General features: G+C 37.0%; 1 protein-coding gene across 2 annotated transcripts in view; it reads left to right on the forward strand.

The window, feature by feature from the left end:
* The window catches only part of PARD3B (par-3 family cell polarity regulator beta), a 1,151,446-nt gene that overhangs the window by 611,935 nt on the left and 514,852 nt on the right, over positions 1 to 24,659 (forward strand). For both annotated transcript variants that reach the window (XM_061382241.1, XM_061382248.1), the window contains exons 5-7: positions 12,390 to 12,478; positions 18,478 to 18,564; positions 24,397 to 24,522. In XM_061382241.1, the coding sequence (XP_061238225.1) occupies positions 12,390 to 12,478; positions 18,478 to 18,564; positions 24,397 to 24,522 (302 nt within the window). The remainder of the gene's footprint in view (positions 1 to 12,389; positions 12,479 to 18,477; positions 18,565 to 24,396; positions 24,523 to 24,659) is intronic.

Consider the following 24,659-nt stretch of genomic DNA (forward strand, 5'->3'; position numbering starts at 1 on the left):
GGTGGTGTCATCTGCATATCTGAGGTTATTGATATTTCTCCTGGCAATCTTGATTCCAGCTTGTTCTTCTTCCATCCCAGTGTTTCTCATGATGTACTCTGCATATAAGTTAAGGGAAGCCCAATTGTAAACTGAAGCGATCATTATAATCATGTTTGTGTCAGTCTTGTATTTGAAATATATATATATTTGTGCATATATATATATATGCTTGTGTGTGTTTTCCAGATTTCTTTTTATCACTTTTGGAATGTGTTATTTAAGTCTGAGTAAGAAACAGTGGATCTCAAAACAGCTGTTGCAGGATTTCCTTGTTGAACTTCTGAACTTTCACAGTTCTAAGGTTTTTAAAGCGGCCTTTTCAATGAATATATTTGCTTGGGAAGCAGCACAGCCATAGGTGTTGGTGTTAGGTTGAAAAGTCAACAGATGCTGATCTTGACATCAGTAATGATTTTCCTTTTTGATACCTAAATAAGGTTGATCAACCTGGTTGGTCAACTCAGATCTCACAAACAGAACACAATTCCTCTCCTCCTCCCACTTTTTTTTTTTTTTAAGTATAATAGTGTGTTTTAACTGCCTGATATCAGGTTTAGTCAAGGTCACCGTATAGTTTTCTAAAATAACAAACAAACAAAACACAAACGAACAATAACAAAATCTCAGCAGGTAAAATGTGTAAGTTATGCATTAAAAAAAGATTTTTTTAAAACTATCTTCTCAAATCTAAGTCAAAATCCTGGAAAATCTTAACAATGAACTCTTAATTCTGCTAGTTGTTAATGGTAAGGAGGAAAGGGAATAGCCAGGAAAAAAATCGTAGATGAAGATAAAGAGAATGAGGCATGGAGGGAGCATTTTAGTTTTAAGTAGATTTTTACCTCATGTCATATATTTGTCCCCCGAAAGTTATTCAGAATCAGTATGTGAAGAAAGTACGCAATGTCTCCTTGAGGGTTGCTTCACAAGGGAAGCTTTCCAAATAAATTTGTTCACCCCTTATTTTATCTGTTGAAATTTTTTTTATTTTTCTTCAGTGAGGAGTACTTGCTGTCCCTTTACTAAGTTATGGGATATTTTGTACCTGGAATAGACCTTAGAAATCTTCTTATCTTTATTTTACAGATAATAAAGGAGAGGGCCAGGAGATTAGGTGACACCCCCAGTCAAAACTATGAGAGAACTTCTGTTGGAACCTTTCGCCTTTGTTCTCCTTCTGTCTCCTTTGTTTCAGAGCAAAGCTTAATTTTACTATAATACATTAATTTGGTCTGTCTTACTTTTATTAAAGCAATTAAAACCAGGCAGTATCTCTTGAACACAAGCCAGATGAGGAGAAGGTGTGACTAAGTCTGCGTGTGTGGAGAGTCAATGGGAATGCACCATGCAGTGCGTCATCTCATGTATCACAACCGCATGAGACTGTCAGCTGGAATAGCATTGACTTCCAGTGTACCGTATTCACCCAGGCTTCCCAGGTGGTACTAGTGATAAACCGCCTGCCAATGCAAGAGATGGAGGAGACTCAGGTTCCGTCCCTGAGTTGGGAAGATGACCTTGAGGCAGGCATAGCAACCCCCTTCAGTATTCTTGCATGAAGAATCCCATGGATGGAAGAGACTGATGGGCTAAGTCTGTGGGGTCACAAAGAGTTGGACACTACTGAAGCAACTTAGCACATCATTGTGTTGTACAAAATCCAGAATTGTTTAAACTCAGTCTAGTGTTTGCCCTATAAGCATTAAGGTAACTCCTGCTGCTTAGCAGTGAGTGTATGTGTATATGTATATGTATATGTGTGCACATGTACCTCAGAAGCCAAAGCTTTGAGATTAGTTAGTAGATTGATCTACTTTAATTGTGTTCTCAAAAAATAACTTTATCTTAAAATGCAGTTATTAGAGCTCATCTCTAGATTAATGAAATGCTTGACAGTTTTTCACATAAATCCTTTTTTTAAGCTTCATAATATTGTTTGCTCACAACATTTGTCTAAAATCAGCAGCTAAGAGACATCACAAGGTAATTATGTTTAGCATGCTTGCCTACAAACTTCAATCTTAGGACATGCGAGTTCTAAATATTCTTGGTTCTTTTTTTGACCCTTAGTTTCACTTTGAACAAGACATTAAGCTTTTTCCCCTTCAATATGCCCATTTATAGAATTGGATAGGAATGCCTACAAATTATTTAGGGTTGTCGTGAATATGCCTCTGTTTATACAGAAAATGTTGTGAGATCTTTGAAAGATGGGTGAAGTATATCCAAGATATTATTAGTCATTGAAACAAAAAAGGAAAAAAAAAATGAATACTAAGAGCAGCATTCATAAGTCAACAACTGTTTACCATGGTACACAGAAAGAGCACTGAATTAAGAATCAAGAATCCTGGATTCTGCCTCTAACCTTAGCACAGTTAAATTGAAATGCTTGCCACTTCACCCTTCTGGGTCTCAGTTTCTTAGCTATAAAATGAGTGGACTAGACTAACCTTTCAGCAACATTCTTTCCAGGACTTTCTTAATGTTGTCTAGGATTTCTGAAGATCTACTTACTATAACGCAGTGCCAATTTCTATTAATATGCATATATATGGATATACAATCTAATATACATTATATATAATATTTGCATTTGTTTTACATGTAGAATGAATAAACACATCTATTATTTATATGAAAAATTGCAGGTATATTAAATTGCTAGAACTGAAATATTTTAGGGTGGGATCTATGAAGCCAGCTGAGATATTTCCCATGGCAAGGCATTGCCTAAGGCCTGAAGAAAATGGATTAGGTCAAGCTTCAGTAACGGTGTTTGACTACCGAAATGCATGTTCATCTCATATGTGTGCGTATCAAATACAACTTGTTTTTACTCTAGCACAGATATTCTTGTTCTAAAAAGTCAAAACAAATATTCTGAAATTATGCCCAGAATTTTAATTTTAAAATTTACATGATGTTTATGTATGAGCACCAGGCACGTAACCTGGCATTCAAATCGTCTCAGTATAATTTTTCTATTACTCTCTAAATTTCATGTGCAATTTCAAAAGAAACTTGCAGTTGGCTTTTCAGAATGCAAATCTTGTTATAAAATACACCTGAGCTTTGGAAACATAGCTTCTGGAAACTTGGGCTTCCCTGGTGGCTCAGAGGTTAAAGCGTCTGCCTGCAATGTGGGAGACCCAGGTTCGATCCCTGGGTCAGGAAGATCCCCTGGAGAAGGAAATGGCAACCCACTCCAGTATTCTTGCCTGGAGAATCCCCTGGATGGAGGAGCCTGGTAGACTACAGTCCACAGGGTTGCAAAGAGTCAGACATGACTGAGCGACTTGACTTCACTTCACTTCACTTCACTTCACTTCACTTCACTAGGAAACATAACTGCAGTTAAAATTTTGTGGGCAAATGGTTTCATATGTGGCTAAAATGCATGGCTGCTGCTGCTGCTAAGTCGCTTCAGTTGTGTCTGACTCTGTGCGACCCCATAGAAGGCAGCCCACCAGGCTCCCCCGTACCTGGGATTCTCCAGGCAAGAACACTGGAGTGGGTTGCCATTTCCTTCTCCAATGCATGAGAGTGAACAGTGAAAGTGAACTCGCTCAGTCATGTCCGACTCTTAGTGACCCTATGAGCTGCACCCTACCAGGCTCCTCCGCCCATGGGATTTTCCAGGCAAGAGTATGAAGTGGGGTGCCATTGCCTTCTCCAAAATGCATGGGGTGGGGGGACAAAAATCAAGGCCATATATTTTCACCTGTAAGTCAAAGGAAGCTATCTATAGATTATGAGACATCTATTTCAGTTCTCATCTGAGAGATGAAAAGCTGAGCTATAAAGCTGTTTTTAATATTGTTTTATAGCTGCGGTTGACTAGGAAGAAGTGATGAGAATGTGGGTAACGTTTTCTTCCAAAAAGTTTTATCAAGAGTGTTAAGTTTATTTGGAGATATATATCTTAATGAGGCTACATCATGAATACACTTTCCTGTACGAAATCAGTGATTTATACCCACCATGAACTGCAAAAGGATAGCCTGGTGCCAACACCAGGATCACCCTGGAGAGAGGAGTGTCCCGCCTGGTACATGGCCCCCTCCACACAGCCCGTGAGCACTCACCATCGTGAGCACTGGCGCTAACTAAAGTAAACACCTTTACTTTCCAGCTGCTGCTAATTGGTTTGGGAATATTTATGTAAGTGTTGATTTTAAAGTTAAAAATAGCACAGTGATGTTTAAATCCAGCTCATTCTGGCTGTCAGAAATGCTCCTGTGATCCTGAAAGTGTTGCTAAAAATGTTCGCTTTTTAAAAATTGTACTAATTAAACTTGTCTGTTGTGAGAGCCACATACGATAGGTTCCCTGCTCCGATAATCAAAGAGGTAAAGGACAGACTTCTTAAAGGTCTTTGCCTGGCTAGCAAGACAAAACCTCCTGCTAAACTGTATTAGGGAGCAAAGGATTGTAATGCGAACAAAAGAAAGAGTAAATTTCAACATAGCTTCATTCCTTTATAATGCCACTGATCGTATCTATTTTAACATTAAAATAAATATTATAATCATTTTACCAGTAAGATTGAGGGTAGAGCTTCGCAAACCATTGTGTTTTCTGGAGGCAAGTTTGAGGATTTGAAGTCACATAATTAAAATTTCTCAAGCCTGAAGTTGAAGAAATATAGTGGCTATTCAACACTCATTGTTTATTCCCTAGCTCTTCATCATCAGATTATTTTTGCCCCTTTATTTCCAAATTTAAAAGTCATGATTTTACAGATTTGTCTCAAAGTTATTCAAATAAGCTGTGAGAAAAAAAATATATATATATATAATTTTCAATTTTAAATGTGTGATTTTGTGACTCGTCATTTCACTATGTTATTTAGTATAGGAAAAGTCTAAGTGCTCTTAAATCATTGTTTGTTATTCATTTGGTAAGTAAAAAAAAAAAAAAATGACTTTATAGACTCTGTCAAGAAATAAGCTGCCTTTGTCTAAGTGTTGAAGCACTGCACCGCTGCAGTGCTGTTGAAGTCAGTTTGAAACTGGCTTTGTTTCCTTATAGGATGCCCTAAGCATCTGTCTGCTGGCCCCATCTCTAGAGAATATGAAAGAATTCTTCCACTGCAATATGTAGAAATGATTTTGGCAAGTGACAAGCACTGCCTGTTAGTTGAGATGATAAACTATAATTACTACCTTCTTGATAGCTGTGGCCAGGCGGAGTTTTTGCTGCTACTTTTAAAATAGTAGAACTCTTGTCTTAGACATATGTCTGTGAATGTTGTTCCTTAAGTCTGTAGTGATTGATGTGATTGCTATAAAACTGTAGTCAGTTCAGAATTACCCTTGAGCAGATTATCACATTGCAATTGGCCCAATATTGCTTTCAAATTCTAACTGACATTTTCATATACTTGGAGCATTAAGTACTTTGTTGACATAAATAAAACCTTTACTTACTATCTAAGTAGAACTAGAAAAAAGTCCTTTGAACCTCGCAGAATGTTGATTTGAACCAGAAAATATGTTATTTTCTTACCCTGGCATGGGATCAACAAGAAAATTGTAGTTGGAATAGGAGCAAAGAATCAAAAATAGTTAAAACCATATTACAAACATCCCAGTTTTTTCATTGACATTTTGAGGATATATGTTTATATAGAATTACAAAGCCAAAATGAATATTTATTTTAATAACTGCCACTGTTAACTGTTCATAGATTAGACTTCATTTTAAGATGGTAATACTCTCTAAATTGAGCTACAGGTCCAGTGTGATCCTTATCAAAACCCAGCTGGCATTTTTGCAAAAAAAAAAAAAAAAAAGATGATGCTCAGATTCTAAAATTCATATGAAAAGGCAAGACATCCAGAATAGTCAAAACAAACATTTTAAAAAAAGGCAGAATTTAGTACAAAGCTATAATATGCAAGACTATGTAGTACTAACGTAGAATACAGATCAATGGGATAAAATTGAGAGTCCAGAAATCAACTGTGCATTTTTGGTCAAATGAGTTTTGATAAGGGCATTAATACAGCTAATGCTGGCATAACTTAATATCTGCATGCAAAGAAGAAATTGTATTCCCTACCTCACACCATGTACGAAAATTAACTCAAAATAGTAATAGACCTAAATATAAGAGCTAACACTATAGAACTCTTAGGAAAAACAGGAATAAATCTTTGTGACCTTGAATTAGGCACTATTTCTTAGATACAACACCAAACACAGTAACAGAAAAAAACGTAAATTACACTTCATTAAAATTCTAAACTTTTGTGCTTCAAAGAGGCCATCAAGGAAGTGAAGTCAGAGCCCATAGAATGGGAGAAATTTTGGATATCTGGTTTCCCTGGTGGGTCAGATGGTAAAGAATCAGCCTGCAATGGCAGGAGACCCAGATTCCATCACTGGGTTGGGAAGATCCCCTGGAGAAGGGAAGTGAACCCACTCTGATATTCTTGCCTGGAGAATTCCATGGACAGAGGAGCCTGGTGACCTACAGTCCATGGGGTTGCAAAGAATCAGACACAACTGAGTGACTAATATTTCACTTTTGCTTTCTTTTCAAGTAATTTGTACACAGAATATTTAGAAAAATCTTACAATTCAACAATAAATATACAAATAACTAGGCATTTCCTCAAAGAAGATACACAAATGTCTTACAGTCATGTGCAAAGATGCTCACCATCATTTATCATTAGGGAAATGAAAATCATTAGTTTTTAGGAATATACAAACAAAAACTTCAACACCCACTATGATGGCTAATTTTTGTTTAAAGAAAAGCAATGAGTGTTGGCAAGGATTTGGAGAATTTGGAAGCTTCAGATATTACTGATGGGAATCCAAAATTGTGCAGATATTTTAGAAATACTATAGCTGTCCTCAAAACGTTAAGCATTTAGTTACTATCTGACCCAGCAATTCCACTCCTCAGTATATACCTGAGAGAAATGAAACATATTGGCATACATAAGAACTTCTCATTCTTAGCTTTATTTCAGAGTTGAACACTATTTCAAATGGTCACAGCAACATAATTCATAATCATAAGCAAGTGTGGAAACAACTGAAATCAATTCAGTTCAATCACTCCGTGTGTCTGACTTTTTGCCACCCCATGGACTGCAGCATGCCAGGCTTCCCTGTCCATCACCAGTTCCTAGAGCTTGTTCAAACTCATGTCCATCCAGTTGGTGATGCCATCCAACCATCTCATCTTCTGTCATCCCCTACTTCTCCTGCCTTCAATCTTTCCTAGAATCAGCATCTTTTCCAATGAGTCAGTTCTTTGCATCAGGTGGCCAAAGTACTGGAGCTTCAGCTTCAGCATCAGTCCTTCCAATTAATATTCAGGACTGATTTCCTTTAGGATGGGCTGGTTTGATCTCCTTGTAGTCCTAGGGACTCTCAAGAGTCTTTTCCAACACCACAGTTCAAAAGCATCAATTCTTCGGCCCTCAGCTTTCTTTATAGTCCAGCTCTCACTACTGGAAGAACAATAGCTTTGACTATATGAACCTTTGTTGGCAAAGTAATGTCTCTACTTTTTAATATGCTGTCTAGGTTGGTCATAGCTTTTCTTCCAAGGAGCAAGCGTCTTTTAATTTCATGGCTGCAGTCACCATCTACAGTGAGTTTGGAGCCAGAAAAAATAAAGTCTCTCACTGTTTCTATTGTTTCCTCATCTATTTGCTCTGAAGTGATGGGACTGGATACCATGATCTTAGTTTTGTGAATGTTGAGTTTTAAGCTAGCTTTTTCACTCTCCTCTTTCACCATCATCAAGAGTCTCTTTAGTTCTTCTTTGCTTTCTGCCATAAGGGTGGTGTCATCTGCATATCTGAGGTTATTGCTATTTTTCCCAGCAATCTTGATTCCAGCTTGTGCTTCATCCAGACCAGAATTTTGCATGATTTACTCTGCATATAAGTTAAATAAGCAGGGTGACAATATACAGACTTGACGTACTCCTTTCCCGATATGGAACCAATCTGTTATTCCATGTCCAGTTCTAGCTGTTGCTTCTTGACCTGCGTACAGATTTCTCAGGAGGCAGGTAAGGTGGTCTGGTATTCCCATCTCTTTAAGAATTTTCCACAGTTTGTTGTGATCCACACAGTCAAAGGCTTTGGCGTAGTCAATAAAGCATATGTTTTTCTGGAACTCTCTTGCTTTTTTGATGATCCAACAGGTGTTGGCAATGTGATCTCTGGTTTCTCTGCCTTTTCTAAAACATCTGAAAGTTCATGGTTCACATACTGTTGAAGACTGGCTTGGAGAATTTTGAGCATTGCTTTGCTAGCATGAGAGATGAGTGCAACTCAAATGCCCATCGAGTAATGAATGAGTAAACAGAATGTGCTACATACATACAGTGGAATATTACTTAACCAAAAAAGGGAATGAAATATTGATACATGCCGCAACATGGGAGGGTCTTAAGGACATCATGATAAATGATAGAAGCCACATATCTTATGATAATGTTTATAAAAAATTGTTCAGAACTGGTAAATCCTTAGTGACAGACAGTAGCTTAATGATTGCAATGGGCAAGCAGGAATGATGCACTATTCTGGCTAATGAGTATGAGGTTATTTTGTGGAATTTTGAAATTACTCTAAAATTAGATATTGGCGATGGTTGCAAAACTCTGTGAATAAGTTTAAAAGGACTGGATTGTACTATTTTCAAAGGGTGAATTTAATGTTATGTATGTCATATCTTAATAAAGCTTTTATAAAGAAAAAATAAGTGAAAGTGAAAGTGTTAGTTACTTAGTCGTTTCTGACTCTTTGTGACCCCATGTACTATAACCTACCAGGCTCCTTGGTCCATGGGATTCTCCAGGCAAAAGTACTGGAGTGGGTTGCCATTTCCTTCTCCAGGGGATCTTCCCAACCTAGGGATCCAACCCTGGTCTCCCACATGGCAGGCAGATTTTTTATCTTGGCTCCGAAAACTCCAGTCAAGCCTTTGCTGCTGCTGCTGCTGCTGCTGCTGCTAAGTCACTTCAGTCATGTCCGACTCTATGCAACCCCATAGACGGAAGCCCACCAGGCTCCCCCATCCCTGGGATTCTCCAGGCAAGAACACTGGAGTGGGTTGCCATTTCCTTCTCCAATGCATGAAAGTGAAAAGTGAAAGTGAAGTCGCTCAGTTCTGTCTGACTCTTCGCAACCCCATGGACTGCAGCCTATGAGGCTCCTCCACCCATGGGATTTCCTAGGCAAGAGTACTGGAGTGGGTTGCCATTGCCTTCTCCAAGTCAAGTCTTTAGATGACTGTAATTGCAGCCCAAAGGTCCGTCTAGTCAAGGCTATGGTTTTTCCAGTAGTCATGTATGGATGTGAGAGTTGGACTATGAAGAAAGCTGAACACCAAAGAATTGATGCTTTTGAACTGTGGTGTTGGAGAAGACTCTTGAGAGTCTTTACTTTGCCAACAAAGGTATGTCTAGTCAAAGCTATGGTTTTTCCAGTAGTCATGTGTTGATGTGAGAGTTGGACTGTGAAGAAAGCTGAGTGCTGAAGAGTTGATGGTTTTGAACTGTGGTGTTGGAGAAGACTCTTGAGAGTCCCTTGGACTGCAAGGAGATCCAACCAGTCCATTCTGAAGGAGATCATCCCTGGGTGTTCTTTGGAAGGAATGATGCTAAAGCTGAAACTCTAGTACTTTGGCCACCTCATGCAAAGAGTTGACTCATTGGAAAAGACGCTGATGCTGGGAGGGATTGGGGGCAGGAGGAGAAGGGGACGACAGAGGATGAGATGGCTGGATGGCATCACCGACTTGATGGACATGAGGGAGGCCTGGCGTGCTGGGATTCATGGGGTCACAAAGAGTCAGACACAACTGAGTGACTGAACTGAACGGAACTGAATTGCAGCCCTGCTGACACCTAAATTCTACCTCAATGAGAGATTCTACCCCAGAACCACCCAGCCAAGTCAATTCTAAGTTTCTCACAGACACTGTGGGAGATACACAGATAATACCACCCTTTTGTTAGAAAGCTAAGAAGAACTAAAGAGCCTCTTGATGAAAGTGAAAGAGGAGAGTGAAAAGATAAGCTTAAAACTCAACATTCAGAAAACTAAGATCATGGCATCCAGTGCCATCACTTCATGGCCAATAGATAGGGAAACAATGAAAACAGTGAGAGACTTTTTATTTTTTAGGCTCCAAAAGCACTGCAGATGGTAAATACGGCCATGAAATTAAAGGACACTTACTCCTTGGAAGAAAAGCTATGACAAACCTAGACAGTATATTAAAAAGCAGAGACATTACTTTGCCAACAAAGGTATGTCTAGTCAAAGCTATGGTTTTTCCAGTAGTCATGTGTTGATGTGAGAGCTGGACTGTGAAGAAAGCTGAGTGCTGAAGAGTTGATGGTTTTGAACTGTGGTGTTGGAGAAGACTCTTGAGAGTCCCTTGGACTGCAAGGAGATCCAACCAGTCAATTGAAGGAAATCAATTAAAGGAATTAAAGGAAATTAAATTAAAGTCAATTAAAGGAAATCAGTCCTGAATATTCATTGGAAGGACTGATGCTGAAGCTGAAACTCCAGTATTTTGGTCAGCTGATGTGATGAACTGACTCATTGGAAAAGACCCTGATAATGGGAAAGATTAAAGGCAGGAGAAGGGGATGACAGAGGATGAGATGGTTGGATGGCATCACTAACTCAATGGATATGAGTTTGAGTCAGCTCTGGGAATTGGTGATAGACAGGGAAGCCTAGCGTACTGCAGTCCATGGAGTCGCAAAGAGTCAGACATGACTAAGTGACTGAAGTGAACTGAATTTTGAACTTACTGCAGATCATTAGGAAACTAATATAATATCATTCAGCTTATTTCTTCATTAACATTCACTAAATTAATCCTGTGTATTGTGTGCTTAATATAGAGAGAACTAGATACAGCCTCCACCTTTATAGAGCTCCCTCTTGTGATAGATGAGAAAGTTAATGATTTTGACATAAATGCAGCCATCAAATGTTTTGATATGGGCTCTAGTCATATCAAATGATGATATGATATATTTTATTAAATTTTCTACTCAAGTGTTTTGTAACCTCCCCAATCCAGTGTCGTTTCTATGTAAACATATTTCAAGCACTTCATAATAAGGTGAAGGTTTGAAAACTTTCAGAACCATTCACCTTTTAAGATTTGGTGCCTTCAACTAAAATGTGTCCTTTAACTTTTTGGATTTTTTTTTCCTTTCTTCATGAAGAGGAGAAAGCAAGTAAATGTTTAAAAATGTAGTGCAGATCAAATCCTTCACCAAACTCTCAACCCCTAAGTTTGAGATGTTGGTTTTCAATCTAAAAATGAAAGACATTAAAAAAAAATCAAGTCACAGTGACATACTGCTTGATTTGTGCCTCTATGTCCTGTTTTCTTCCAAATGTTAACCTTATTCCTTTATGTCCAACCTTTTAACTCATCTCTTGTGTTTTTTTTTGATTGAAATTGCATCTTTAGACCCATGAACGCTCCATGTGATCGTTCACTGAAACTCAAGTCCTTAACATGTGCTATCTGTGGCTGGGATCCTGAAGAGCGGTGTGTCTGCAAAATTACTCTGTTAGAGTTCAGTTCCAAAGCCTAACAGAGAACTACGTCTTACTTAAATGAAACCCTAAAGTGGGCTGGCTTTCTAGAATCTATTCTCTCCTCAATGTAACATCCAACTCAATTTTGCCACCGTCCTGGAGTGCAGGACCTCTCTCACCCTCTTCCTTCTTTGTAGTAGAAGACTGTTTACCATTTTAGAAGTTAAATGGTTAATTTTAGTTTCTCTGCGCTGAAGAGCATCCTCAGAATGAAAGTCTTAAGACAAGTGAGAACTCCAGATTTCTTATCCTGCACTTTTCCTGCTACACTTTTGATAGAAGTGACCTTCCTAGGCAACTGTTTTTTTCATGGATTTTGCTTTTTATTTTGTGCCACTGAGGTGGGTACAAGCAAGTACAGTACATTAAAGCTAATACATCACCCCCTGTCAGTGGCACCTTCCCTTTGGTACCCCTTTTCCTTGCTGATTTAAAACACTCAGTCCCCAGTGCTTATGGTTGAGTAGCAGGAAGCTAAATGATGTATTCCAAAGCTCTTAACATACTGCCTGGTGTAAATGGTCCATGTGAGTATTTCAGAAACGAAACGGAAGAGAAAAGAACATTGAAAACACTGAAAAGATTAACACCTTTTTCCAGCCTTCAAAGAAATCGGAGTGCACTGTATATATCCAGAATAAAACCATTTATTCTCTCCCATTGAGACTTTTTATTCAGATTTTCAATTCTATGTGCGTAGCATCCACATACTTATGGTTTGTTTCACTACAGAATTCCACGGAGGAATTAGAAGATGGAGAAGTTATGAATGGTATGCAGACAGAACTACTGACATCACCAAAAACGATGGATGTGTTGAGGTATTCTATTTATGTGAATAAGAATATTTTATTTCAATTGAATGTTGTTTTAACTTATAGTTGTTTTATTTTATAGAAAAGATCAAGATAAGAATACTTGAGTGAAACCTGATTCTAAAATTAATTGCTAAATTACTTTTCTTTTTTTACATGAGAAATTCCTGACAAACATGTACAAATGAGCCTCAATCCTTCCAACCTTTTTCTGCAACCTAGATTTCTTAATTGTTTTTTTTCTTCTGTTTGAGCTACAGCTTAAAGTGAACATTTCAGAATTCATTGTGGCGTGGTGTTCTACTTTGACATTAGCTCTTTGAATACTACTTTGCACTGCATTTTAACAATCTTGCAATATTTACTCTATGTATATAAAATGAACCTAGCCTATCAACCCAGATTTTTATGTTTTTAATGTAAGTAATTTGTATACAAAATCAGTTGTTCTCATGGTTATGGGCACTTGCTTTGCTCTGTGATAATTTTTAGCTCGTCCCTAGCTACTGCCTGGGTTCAAGTTCCAGCTCTGCAGCTTATTAGTTCTAGGAGCTTAGGCAAGTTGCTTGTCAATCTTTGCCTTAGTTTCTGTTACGTAAAATGGAAATAAAAATAAATAAAAATAAAATAAAAAGGAAATAAAACTCCTTCAGAGTTAACTGTTAACTAACTGTTACCTAAAGACAAAGTTAGTTAATAAAGTGCTGTGAACAGTGCCTGAGGCAGAGTAAGCCCTGTTGCTGTCGTTACCAATTTCAACATCAGCATCATCTCTGTTTTCATCACTGTCATCATCATTTTTAAAGTTGCTTCAAAGTTTGCATGAAAATTTTGTGTCTAATAGATTGTTGGCTTTAACACTGGAAAGTGATGCTTCTGAGATTGGTGGTCATTCATTCATTCATTTAGTCAATATACTTCTTTCATTCAATCCAGTTAGTTATAAATGCCAAGCATGTTACCTGGAATTAATGTAAGAAAAAAAAATGTGTGATCATCTTTTATCCCACTGCTTTACTGTGTAGATTTTCCTCAAGCTTATAATTTATGGCCATATGACAGTTACTCTTTATTTAGATTGTGTTTCTTTGATTAATGAGTTGCACAATATTAAAAACTTGATGCAGGAAATCTCTAGGGCCCTGTGTTTTTAGAAGCTTGATAAGATTATTTTTGGAGGTAGACATAATGAATGCAATACTCTTATTCTGTTTGCCTTTAATTTCATTTTTCTTTACATGTTAGCTTTTTGGAAAGTTTGCTAAAGTCCCTACTAAGTATTTATAGAGTGAACAATTGTTTGGTTTACGGCTGCATGAAAAAATTAGCTAAGCTTTCTCTAGATACAAGGGATTCAGAGGAATGGAGTACAGGATTTTTTAAAAATAATATTTAATTAAAATATGTATTTGATTATCCCAACGGACTTTTTGTATGAGTTTTATTATCACTTTTAGCAGGCTAAGGAATTGTAATTGAGAGCAATTAACTTCTAGAGACCCAGTCTACACCCACCACTCTTGTCTCCAAATCCTGACTCTAGTGTTACATGTTGTGTGTGCCTTCTCTGATTCCTGGGTGTTTTATTTCACTTTGCCTAACCAAGACTAGGAAACTTCATGTTGTGAGCACCAGTGTAGGAAAAGTCATCTGAAATTAGTTTAAGGCCAAGTTCAGAAAGTAGAGTGAGTGACTGAAGTCACTCAGTCATGTCCAACTCTTTGCGACCCCATGGACTGTAGCCTGCCAGGCTCCTCTGTCCATGGGATTTTCCAGGCAATAGTCCTGAAATGGATTGCCATTTCCTTCTCCAGGGGATCTTCCCAACCCAGGGATCGAACTCTGGTCTCCCGTATTATAGACAGATGCTTTACCGTCTGAGCCACCAGGGAAGTTGAGTGAGTGCAGACTCCATTAAAGACTCTTGAATGGAGGGAGGATGAGAAGAAATGTGAAACTAAGGGAGGGGTCAGGAAGCTGGGGTGGGCAGGTGACTGCAGCAGGAAGCCTAGAGATTAAATTGTAGGGGAGAATTCTTTATGTGTATAATGTATTTGTATAATGTTCTCTCTTTGTTTCTTTTATGCCAACAACTCTATTAGGAACTTATCTTAATTCCCTCATTGTTCAAATGAGGAAACATACTTTGGTACTTACTTTAAATGATTTACTCAGACACCTGCCTCAAAGCCAACAAAAGGATGCACTTTGTCTGTAATTTCATAAGTTAATATTTCCTCCCAAAACAAAGCATCTCCCTCTTCCTGCCCTCAGTTCTGTCTCTTCCTTACTTTAAACTAGTGGCCGATCACTGGACTGACTAATATTAAAGACACTGTGCATTTGTCTTCTGTGGAGAAGTTAGACTTACAGCCATTCATCTGCAGCCCCTGTTGTGTTTTCTTTCTCAGGCTTCATGCCTTTCTTCTGGAAGGAACCAAGTGAAGCACTTTCCATCTAATTCTTGCCATAGCCATTCACAACAGGCTCATTTTAAGCCACTGATTCTGTACTTTCACTCATGAAAGTGAAAGTCGCTCAGTCAGGTCTGACTCTTTGCAGCCCCATGGACTGTCCATGTAATTCTCCAGGCCAGAATACTGGAGTGGGTAGCCTTTCCCTTCTCCAGGGGATCTTCCCAACCCAGGGATCGAACCCAGGTCTCCTGCATTGCACACGGATTCTTTACCAACTGAGCTATTAAGGAAGCACTAGGTAGCCACTGGTTCCAGTAACTATTCAAATCAATTTTGTCAGTCAGACCTTAGAACATGTAACTTGCTTAACACTATTCGACCTAATGCTTGATGACTATCTGCATTTGTGTTGGTAGATCTTAGAAAGTTCTATAGTTAGCTATTTTGAGTTTAGTGAAAGTTTCCAACTTTTCTCTTTGTAACTGAAATATTTTTTTCCTTTGCCCTAGAGTTCATTTTTTGTCTCTTTTTCATAAGTCCTGCCGATCTCTTTTTTCTTTCCACTGCTCAAATAGCCTTCTCACCTCATTCTCTACATTTTCTATTTTCAGTCCACCTCCAAAACATAAGTAAATGTGTATATACCCTGCTCAATCGTCCTTGAACTCTTTTCTGCTTTAACAAATAACTTTAATAGCATATTTTCACATCTTAGTAAAATCTCATTTTATGAGATGTGTATTCAGGTAACTGTGTCTAGCCCTCCTTGCTTTGTTTATCTTCCATGAGGGTCTTTATATAGAGATTTCCATAGAACACCACTGAGTATAAATAACACTGAGTGGTTTTATTTTTCCCCTTTTAAAATAAACTTAAAACATAGACTTGTCTATGATGTTTCCTTTTTCATATGGCTTTCCTTACCATCTTGAAATAAATAATGGATAGCAATTTATAAAGATCTGGTAAACATAGTCTGTAAAACTTGTAATGGTTGTCTATAGCACTAATAGATCTAATTCTCTAAGTATCTACATATTACAATCAACAAAATTGAAAGTCTTTTATGCTCCTTTTTTTGGGATAGTAATATTTTTGTGATAGTAATTTAACATGTGTATTATGCCAGCCAAAATAATTGTGACTGTCACATATAAAGAGAGCATAAATGTTTATTCTGAAATACTGAAAAAGAGAATCTTACAAAGTTGAAATGAACCTTAATACTGCATCCCCCAAAAAAGTTTTAGTGTTTTGAAATAAGATTGATTACTTTAACAAATTATAGAATTTGCTTTTAAGTGAATGTAAAAATGCAAGGTTGATGATTACTAAAGAGTAGGTATCTGTCTGATACATAGAATTTATTATGTCTTACTCATTGGAAAAGACTCTGCTGCTGGGAGGGATTGGGGGCAGGAGGAGAAGGGGACGACAGAGGATGAGATGGCTGGATGGCATCACTGACTTGATGGACGTGAGTCTGGGTGAACTCTGGGAGTTGGTGACGGACAGGGAGGCCTGGCATGTCGTGATTCATGGGGTCTTAAGAGTCGGACACGACTGAGCGACTGAACTGAACTGAACAGGAGAGGTTATGAGTGGGATAAAGAAATAGTTGCAAACTAGAAAAAAAGAATCCATAAAGCCATCCTAATTTTTTTAAGCTGAAATCATATTGTCTAGACTAAACATTTATATTCCAAAACCCTCTGTATAAAACATATGAATGCTATCTATCAGCATGTGGATATTTAATGCACTTATTAAGAAAGATTTGTATTATGTTCTAGGTACAAAACTGTAAAAATATATTATAAAAGGTAAAGATAATAAAGTTTCAATGGTTAAACAATGTTGTAGTCTGTTTTTAAAAGTCTTTGCAACATTATAGTAACCCTAGAATGTGAATGCTTTGGTTTTAGTGTTTCTCACATACCTAAAAATGTACTATAAATCTGTTATTATATAAAAGTTATTTCTTTATGGTCCATTGAAAGGTACAGAACCTTCTCTTCCCACCAGACATTTTATATTCAGGACCTATAATGCATACTTATATATATTCATATAAATAGTATTTCATATACATATTTTTCATATGAAATATATGCATATACTCACACAGGAAGTATAGAGAAGAATATATTTTATTCCATGATACTAGCACTGTAAGATTTATTTTTTTTCCTAACTTTTATTCTAGGGTTCTGTTATAACCTGCTTGACTGAACAAATTTTAAATATATCAGCAATATCTGAGCAAAACTCATTTGAAATTTATTATCAATTTTGAAATTCCATCATATTCCATAAATGTTGGAAGCTAACAGGCTCTTTTTTGCAGTTCTTAATGATAATAGGTTTGCAATGAAAACACATTAAAAATAAGCCTAATCCACTGATGAGAATATATTTAATGTATTTATTTTAGATTGCTGATAATTTAGGGAGTACTTCATGCAGAGTGAATTCATCAGGCACTTTGCGTTCTTAATGCTGTTCTCAACGTTCCAGCAAGGAGCCAAAATTTCCCCGTTTTCAATTTGGAGCAGAAAAGTATTTGTAGCAGCTGTAGCTCTTAATTTGACATCTAGTTTCAGGTCATTTTCATGTAAATAGGAAACAATAGACACCTACTTACAATTTCCATAATGGGGATGTTTGCTTCAACTTATCATTTTTCCTCTGGCAATTTTATTTTCTCTCTCTGGGATTACAGGAGCCAATAATTGTTCACGGTTATTATTTTTCATCTTTATAAACACTTGTTAGTTCCACTTTCTATTACTCAAAAGCTCACAACGCCTTGTATATTTCAGTCATATACACTGTCCATTAATGTTTCTGGCTCATCCTTTCCTTAATCTGGAGTAGGTTAGGCAGGTCAGGCTTTCTATTTCTTTCTGTAATACATTTTCTCCAGGCTTTGCAACTTCTTTTTATACCTCTAAAAAAAAAAAGTAGAAGGTGAAAATTTGGAATTGTTCTATTGAATACAACTGATGCCTTATTGAAAGGCTAGTTCAAGTTTTGATGTATAAAGCTTTGAACATGCCAATATGTATTACCAACTGTGGCTTCACAGTTGTTTAAAATGTAATTTTGTGCTTTTTCTAATAAATACATATTTTATTTCATTTTTCCTCTGTTCTGTAGGAAAAGCCATACTTTATATTTAGGCATAGATATGCTTGATTCCATGTATTTTATCCTCTATACAGTAATTTTCAAGTGTGTCTCAATAGGGAGAAATTTCATTTTTTGTGTACATCTTTTAAAATATGTTGATTTATGCAGATTAAGTTAAGTAGGAAGTTATTTTTGTAGGTAGTCATTTCCATTTGTTCCTCTTCTAGGAGAAAAAATAAGAAATCAGATAGCCTTTTAAGCATTTTATTTCCTGGATCTTCTGAACATTCCAGCAAATCATGTACTCCTTTGATTTCATCTCTGCTGTTAAATTTACAGTAGTTGTTAAAATCCAAAGTTTTTTTTGGTTTTCTTTTTAATATGCCACATCTGTTGTTTTGTTTTTGTTTTGGCAAAGACTCATTTGTACTCTCTTTTTCTTTTTTTCTGTCCCAGTGATATGACAAGAACGGTGGAGATTTCTGGGGAAGGAGGCCCCTTGGGAATACATGTAGTGCCTTTCTTTTCATCTCTGAGTGGAAGGTAAGATGTTTTCCTTATATCAGAAGCTCATGCTAATGAAAAACTTGACTTGAGCTCATTTTCCCAAACATTTTTTAGAAGAGGATTAAGTGTATGTCTCTGTTATTTAGATGGACACCTCAGTACATGCTTCTATTGGCCACTTATTTGTTAGAAACAAAATAATATCACTTACTTCTAGGATACAATGGAAAAGAAATCATATTTTCTGTATTTACAATTAAGTAAGAAGTACTTTCTTAAAGTATTCTTATCAGTAACACATATAAACAGAAATCGTGGAAAGACTTTAACATGTGGTTAGATAAATACAGCAACTGAATTTTTAATGTTCAAAAATGCACTTAAAAGAAATATAATAATTCCAAATTGGTATTTCTTGATCTTCTTCATGTTTATGGAACTTCTAATAATAAATATTTTAATATTCTAAGTATATATCAGAAATTCAATATATTCTGATTAGCTAAGTAGCAAAATGCCTTTATTCTGTTTATTTTGTTCCAAAATATAATGTAATCAATCAAAAATAATTTGATACATCCTTTTGAAATTTTAAAGACAAATTTATAAATTCATGCTAGTAAGTGGTAATATTATTGTGTCACCATTTCTTGAAATTCATGTCTACTTAACTGGATGTACGGAGAAGGAAATGGCAACCCACTCCATTATTCTTGCCTGAAGAATTCCATGGACAGAGGAGCCTGGCAGACTACAGTCCATGGGGTCACAGAGTCGGACACGACTGAATGACTATCACTCACTCCTCGATAACTGGATGTAAAACTTGTTTTACTGAGGAGAATTAAAATGTGTGCCTGAGAGTTAACGTTAGTACCATTTTAACAACCTTATGAAGCTAGTATTAGATATTATATTAGTTTTCAAGAGGATGGCTACCTTGAGGACTAGATTGACACTGACAAAGGCTGTCAAAAACTTGAAGAAAATCAGTTTCTCCCTGTTTGACATTATTTAAATTATTTTGTTAAATTTATTTTCTTAAATGTATCATTAAAAAGGCAAAGCACCTGATTTTAGTTTAAGTGTTCGAAGACCAGAAAAGTCAGTTGATTTTCCTCAAGGTCATACAAAATCCAAAATCTCCTGACTTGTCCTCACTCCATTGTTCTTTCTAGAACAAAACTTTCCCCAAAGGTTATATGTACTAATTTACTGGTTCTGAATATTTATTCAATTTGGTCTGCCATATAGTGGCATGAGCAGATTTAGTCATGATATTTTGGTTGGCATCATTTTCAGCAGGTAGCCATCTGCTACCTGTAATTGCAAAGTCATCACCTTTTTTAGCAAATAACATCTGATGCCAAGCTCTTGCTGGAATGAATGTCCCCTAAAAAGAAATGAACTGAAAAGCTAGTGGCTCTTATTATCTCATTTCCTGTATGTGTTAATAAGCGTGTTTATAAATGTTATGGGTTATGGCACAGGACAAGCTGAGGTTGTTTTTGATAGACAGAGCAAGTATTTACCCAGTTGTCACAAGAAATTCTAATGGCTTTTGGCAGAAGTGTACTGATAGAGCTTTGTGAAATACCAGCGTGGCTAAATTACTAGGCCCTTTAGCTTAATGAGGCCGGAATAGAACACAAGATCATCCCAATTTTCAAACCATGAAGAAATATATAACATGACAGTCACCCTACTTCAATTTCAGTCGTTCAGAAAACAAGTTGACCCTCTAGACTAGAAATCACCTTCTCTCACTTCAAATAAGGAAAACTCACTACAGTGTATTGATTTGCTCCCTGCTCCTTCCTGGTTCTGATTTCTAGCATAAGCCTTGTAGAACAGGAAGAAGAATATTGGACTTGGACTTGAAACAATTGGATTTGGATCTCAGTGTTCTCTTTTGAATAACCTTGGGCAAGTCCCCTAAACTTGCCTCTTGTGAATACTTACTTCACATCAAGATTGTGGGGATTAAATGGCATTAAAAATATTAATACTCCTTGTAAAACATACAATCTATGAATGTGTAAATTATTAGGATTATTACTGTTTTGTCTAAAACAGAACAGCCTGGTGCAGAAATGAACTTTTATAAGTTCATGGTCAACTTTTCAGTAACTTTGTGAAATGATTGTATATATATATATATATATATATTTTTTTTTTTTTGCTATCCACCAGTATTACAGAAAGGAAATTTAATTAAAAAACATAAAAAAATAATATGGAAGTGGAGACATGAGCCAATAAAAGTTAAGAAGTAATGAGTACAGGCTGAAACAGCACACTTAACTCAACCCATGTGTCTAGAAGCAACTGCATATAGAGCGTGTCAGACAAGTGTCTGACTTCATCATGCCATATGGTCACCCTGTGTGAGCACAGAGGGTGGGGGGAGTTAAGGTCATAGTGGTAACTTAGTTCTTAATTTCCTTCCATTTATTGGTTTATGTCATTATTTTAAATTAGAATTTACATTTAATTATTTACTAAGACTACTGTAATTGGCTTTGCCTTTAATTTCTTTTTTATTTTTTTTCTTTTACAAAAATAGAGCCACACCTGTTTTAGAATAAGATCCCTAATCAAAGTTAGAACACCCTGAGTATAACACACTGACTGTTATACTAGACAAGGCCTCGTTGGATTCATTGGGATACAGAATGCTGCTTAAATGGAGAAAAATTGGCTTGCGCAATAAAAACAAAAAAATGTAAAAGAAAAAACACCGAGAGTCCCTGCAAGTAAAAAGCAACTTGATTTCATTAAAAAAAGAAATATATATATATAGTTTTATTTTAGAATTTAAAGCATGAAATCTAATTGTCAGTACATAAAGATAGCATAGTATACCTGCTTCACAGTAAAAAGAGCTAAATATGAAACAGAAGAAAGAAGGAATGGATGAAGAGGGACTTATAATGTGAGGAGAAGATATGCTCAGGTAAAAAGTCTCAGCTGGTGAGCGATCAAGGCGGTGTGATACTGTGGGGAGAAAGGAGGAGGCAAGCAGTGGGCGGGTTTGTGCCTACATGATCATTAGAAGCATAAGAAGCAATTGTTACACCTCTCATTCTGCTGGGCTGTGGACTTCAACCTCCTTATCAGTGGTCCTTAATGCAAATTAGTTTGTTCATTTCAGCCTGTAACTCTTCCGCAGTGTTAATTTTGAAGTCTCAAAGGGCCTTGGTCCCAAAGGAGATAGCGCCCCACAGCCCACCCATCAGGGACAAAGAGGAAAAAGAGAGCCTCTCTTCTGTGCCTTTTCATACTGGTCTGGATGAAATCAAACTGGAGGGAATCCACCCCTTCCATCAAATAAAGAAGGCAGGAGTGGTTCTTTGCCAGGGACCAAACTAATAAAATCAGCCAGTTTTACATTTTACCAAAATTACCTCTGACACATGGGTTTTACAGTTGGGCTTATTCTGTCAATAAATTTTTCATGGAAAGTTAGGTTATTTAGATGAGTGAGGTTCACATAGCATACTCCAGCTGTAATATGCCAGCTAAATTGCAACCCAGTGGCCTGAAAGAATTAATTCATCTCCCAAAATGTGAAATTAAATCCTAGGGAGCAACATTACATGACTGATGATGTACTGAATTAAATTAAAGGAAGACTTGAATGCTTGTTAAAAAAATATCGCTTACATAAACTAGTTTATAACCACATGTGAGCCTCCTAATGGATCGTGTTATTGTGAATCCACCATAACAAAAATCCAGAATGTGAACTATTAGAGAGTTGTTTAATTTAGGAGAGAAACACTATTTTGTTCTATTTCTTTCTCCCCCCCCCCCTTTTTTTTTTTGACATGTCAAATAGTTCAATTCTTAATATTATGTTATGAGATTAAGGTGGGATTAGTACCTTACAAATATTAATTTAAATCTCATATTCTTTATCACATAGTAGTGTTGTCCCCTATTCTCCTCCACACAGAATATGACTAGCTCACTAACCTACTAGAATTCGGAAATGAAGCGCCAGTACACGCTTGGCTTGTGACCCAGAGCCTTCCCCTCAGTAGGAGATGGCGTGACTATTTGCTCTCTCATGTATCAGCCCACAGTGTTCATTTAACTGTTTTGCAGTAGAAATCTAAACAGCCCTGCATTTGCCTCTCCTCTGGCCTTCTTGAGATGATTCAGGCTCATCAGATGAACTGAATTCCTGAAGGCAGAGGCCCCACCCTTTGGCAACTCCAAACAGGAAGATGGTTTCCTCCTCCATTTTCATTAAAGACTCCTCTTTTTCCATGGCGGACCTGACTATTCACACATAAAATGTGCTCATGTTTTATTTAGATTTGACTTAATGCAAAGGGAATACGTAATAGCACGTAAGACACCTGTATGGAAGAGTATGACTAGGTAAACAAGAGGATGAGGGAAGAAGAGGCTGGGGGTTTGCTATATCTAGCAGACTCCTCATGGAAGATGTTATCTGTCTTGTCCTGAGAAACCTGGGACCCTTACATGCCACAAGGAACAGGGAAATCCCTCACATGAGAAATGGCTAAAATATACACAAGTTTGGTTTCTTTTAGTTTTCTTTTCTTTTTTTTTTTTAATACAGGGATTTTTTTTTATTTTATTTTATTTTTAAACTTTACATAATTGTATTAGTTTTGCCAAATATCAAAATCAGTTCAAATACTACCAGTATGTAATAGGTGCATCCAGGTACACACATATACACACAAAATTCTTTCTTGTTATTGCTGTAGTTTTCTTTTCTCCTGTTCTTTTTCTCCAACTCCCTTTTCCTTCCTCCTATTTTAAGTCACAGCTGTGAGGCACCAATAGGCATGGGATATCCTCTCTGAATGCAGATTCTTCTTGGTTGAAATTTTAGACAACTCTATCCAAACTCCTGCTTTCATCTGGCCACTGTCTCAGAAGTGTGGACTACTCCAGCCTCATAAGATAAGTCCATCAGCTAGCATTCAAGGCCCCTCCACGTGGCACTGGCCTCCCCATCCAGCATGAGCTCCCATCCTGCTTCACTTACACAGACACACCCGGTCACCCCATCTCCATGTGTTCTCTGTCTCCTCTGATCCAAATCCCATTCATTCTCCTGATCCAGTTTATATCCTACTTTCCTCCCAAATTCTTCTATGAAGACTCGGCCTATTGATAACTCCAGATTTTTTTGTTTTTTGTTTTTTTTTAATTTCCCCTGCACTCCAGGCCAGTACTGAGCTGTCGTCCTGGTCCTATAGCCCTGTTTCATATCCCTCCATCCAAAGTGAGTAGAGAACACTCAATACACACTTAATTCAGTGACTCGAACATATGGGACCAAACTTTTTTCTAAATTGAGTAATGTGGTCTGTGCTAAATGTTTTCTTCTCAAAATGCATATAATTAAAAGAGGTAGGAAGATTGCAAAAAGACTATTGTGAAACCTAATCCTCTCCTGTTATCAAATGTCAAGTGCTCCCTCGACACCAACTCAAACTTACTTATTACAGTCAGCCCTTCTGTGATGCCCTCTCTAAACCACGAATCCCGTGTGTCCTCAACTCCACTAAGCGACACTAGCCTTTTCTAAGTTTAGTAAAAGCATGAGGAATGGATCTGTTGATCAATGTGCTCTGGGTTGGTGTTTATGTATATTTGTCTTAGGGGGTAGTTTCTTCTTTTAGTGAGTTGTGAGGGTAGGTGTGTTTTTCTGATTTTGTTTTGTGTTTTACTAAAGATTTAAATAGCAAACAGTTGCCTGGATGTAAAGCATAATTTCTTTCATAAGGAGGAGTTAGTACTCACTTCTGAACAGTTGCAAGTGGAGAAACAACTTGCATATTATTATTCAGTCATTCTCTTCAATCTAAATGTTGCATTCAGGATTCTAGGACTCTTCATTCGTGGCATTGAAGAAAACAGCAGGTCCAAACGGGAGGGACTGTTTCACGAAAATGAATGTATTGTAAAAATCAACAACGTGGACCTCGTAGACAAAACCTTTGCTCAGTAAGCATTTTTTTTCTTTTTTTTACTTTATTGCTTCCTAAAATGCTTATTATAATCATTACTGTACTCATTATGATCAAAACTGTAGGTATAATTTCTGGTTAGTTTCCTTTGACTCCAGAACATCCATTTTCAAA

Source organism: Bos javanicus, chromosome 2 (genome assembly GCF_032452875.1).
Source record: "Bos javanicus breed banteng chromosome 2, ARS-OSU_banteng_1.0, whole genome shotgun sequence".
In the NCBI taxonomy this organism is placed as follows: Eukaryota; Metazoa; Chordata; class Mammalia; order Artiodactyla; family Bovidae; genus Bos; species Bos javanicus.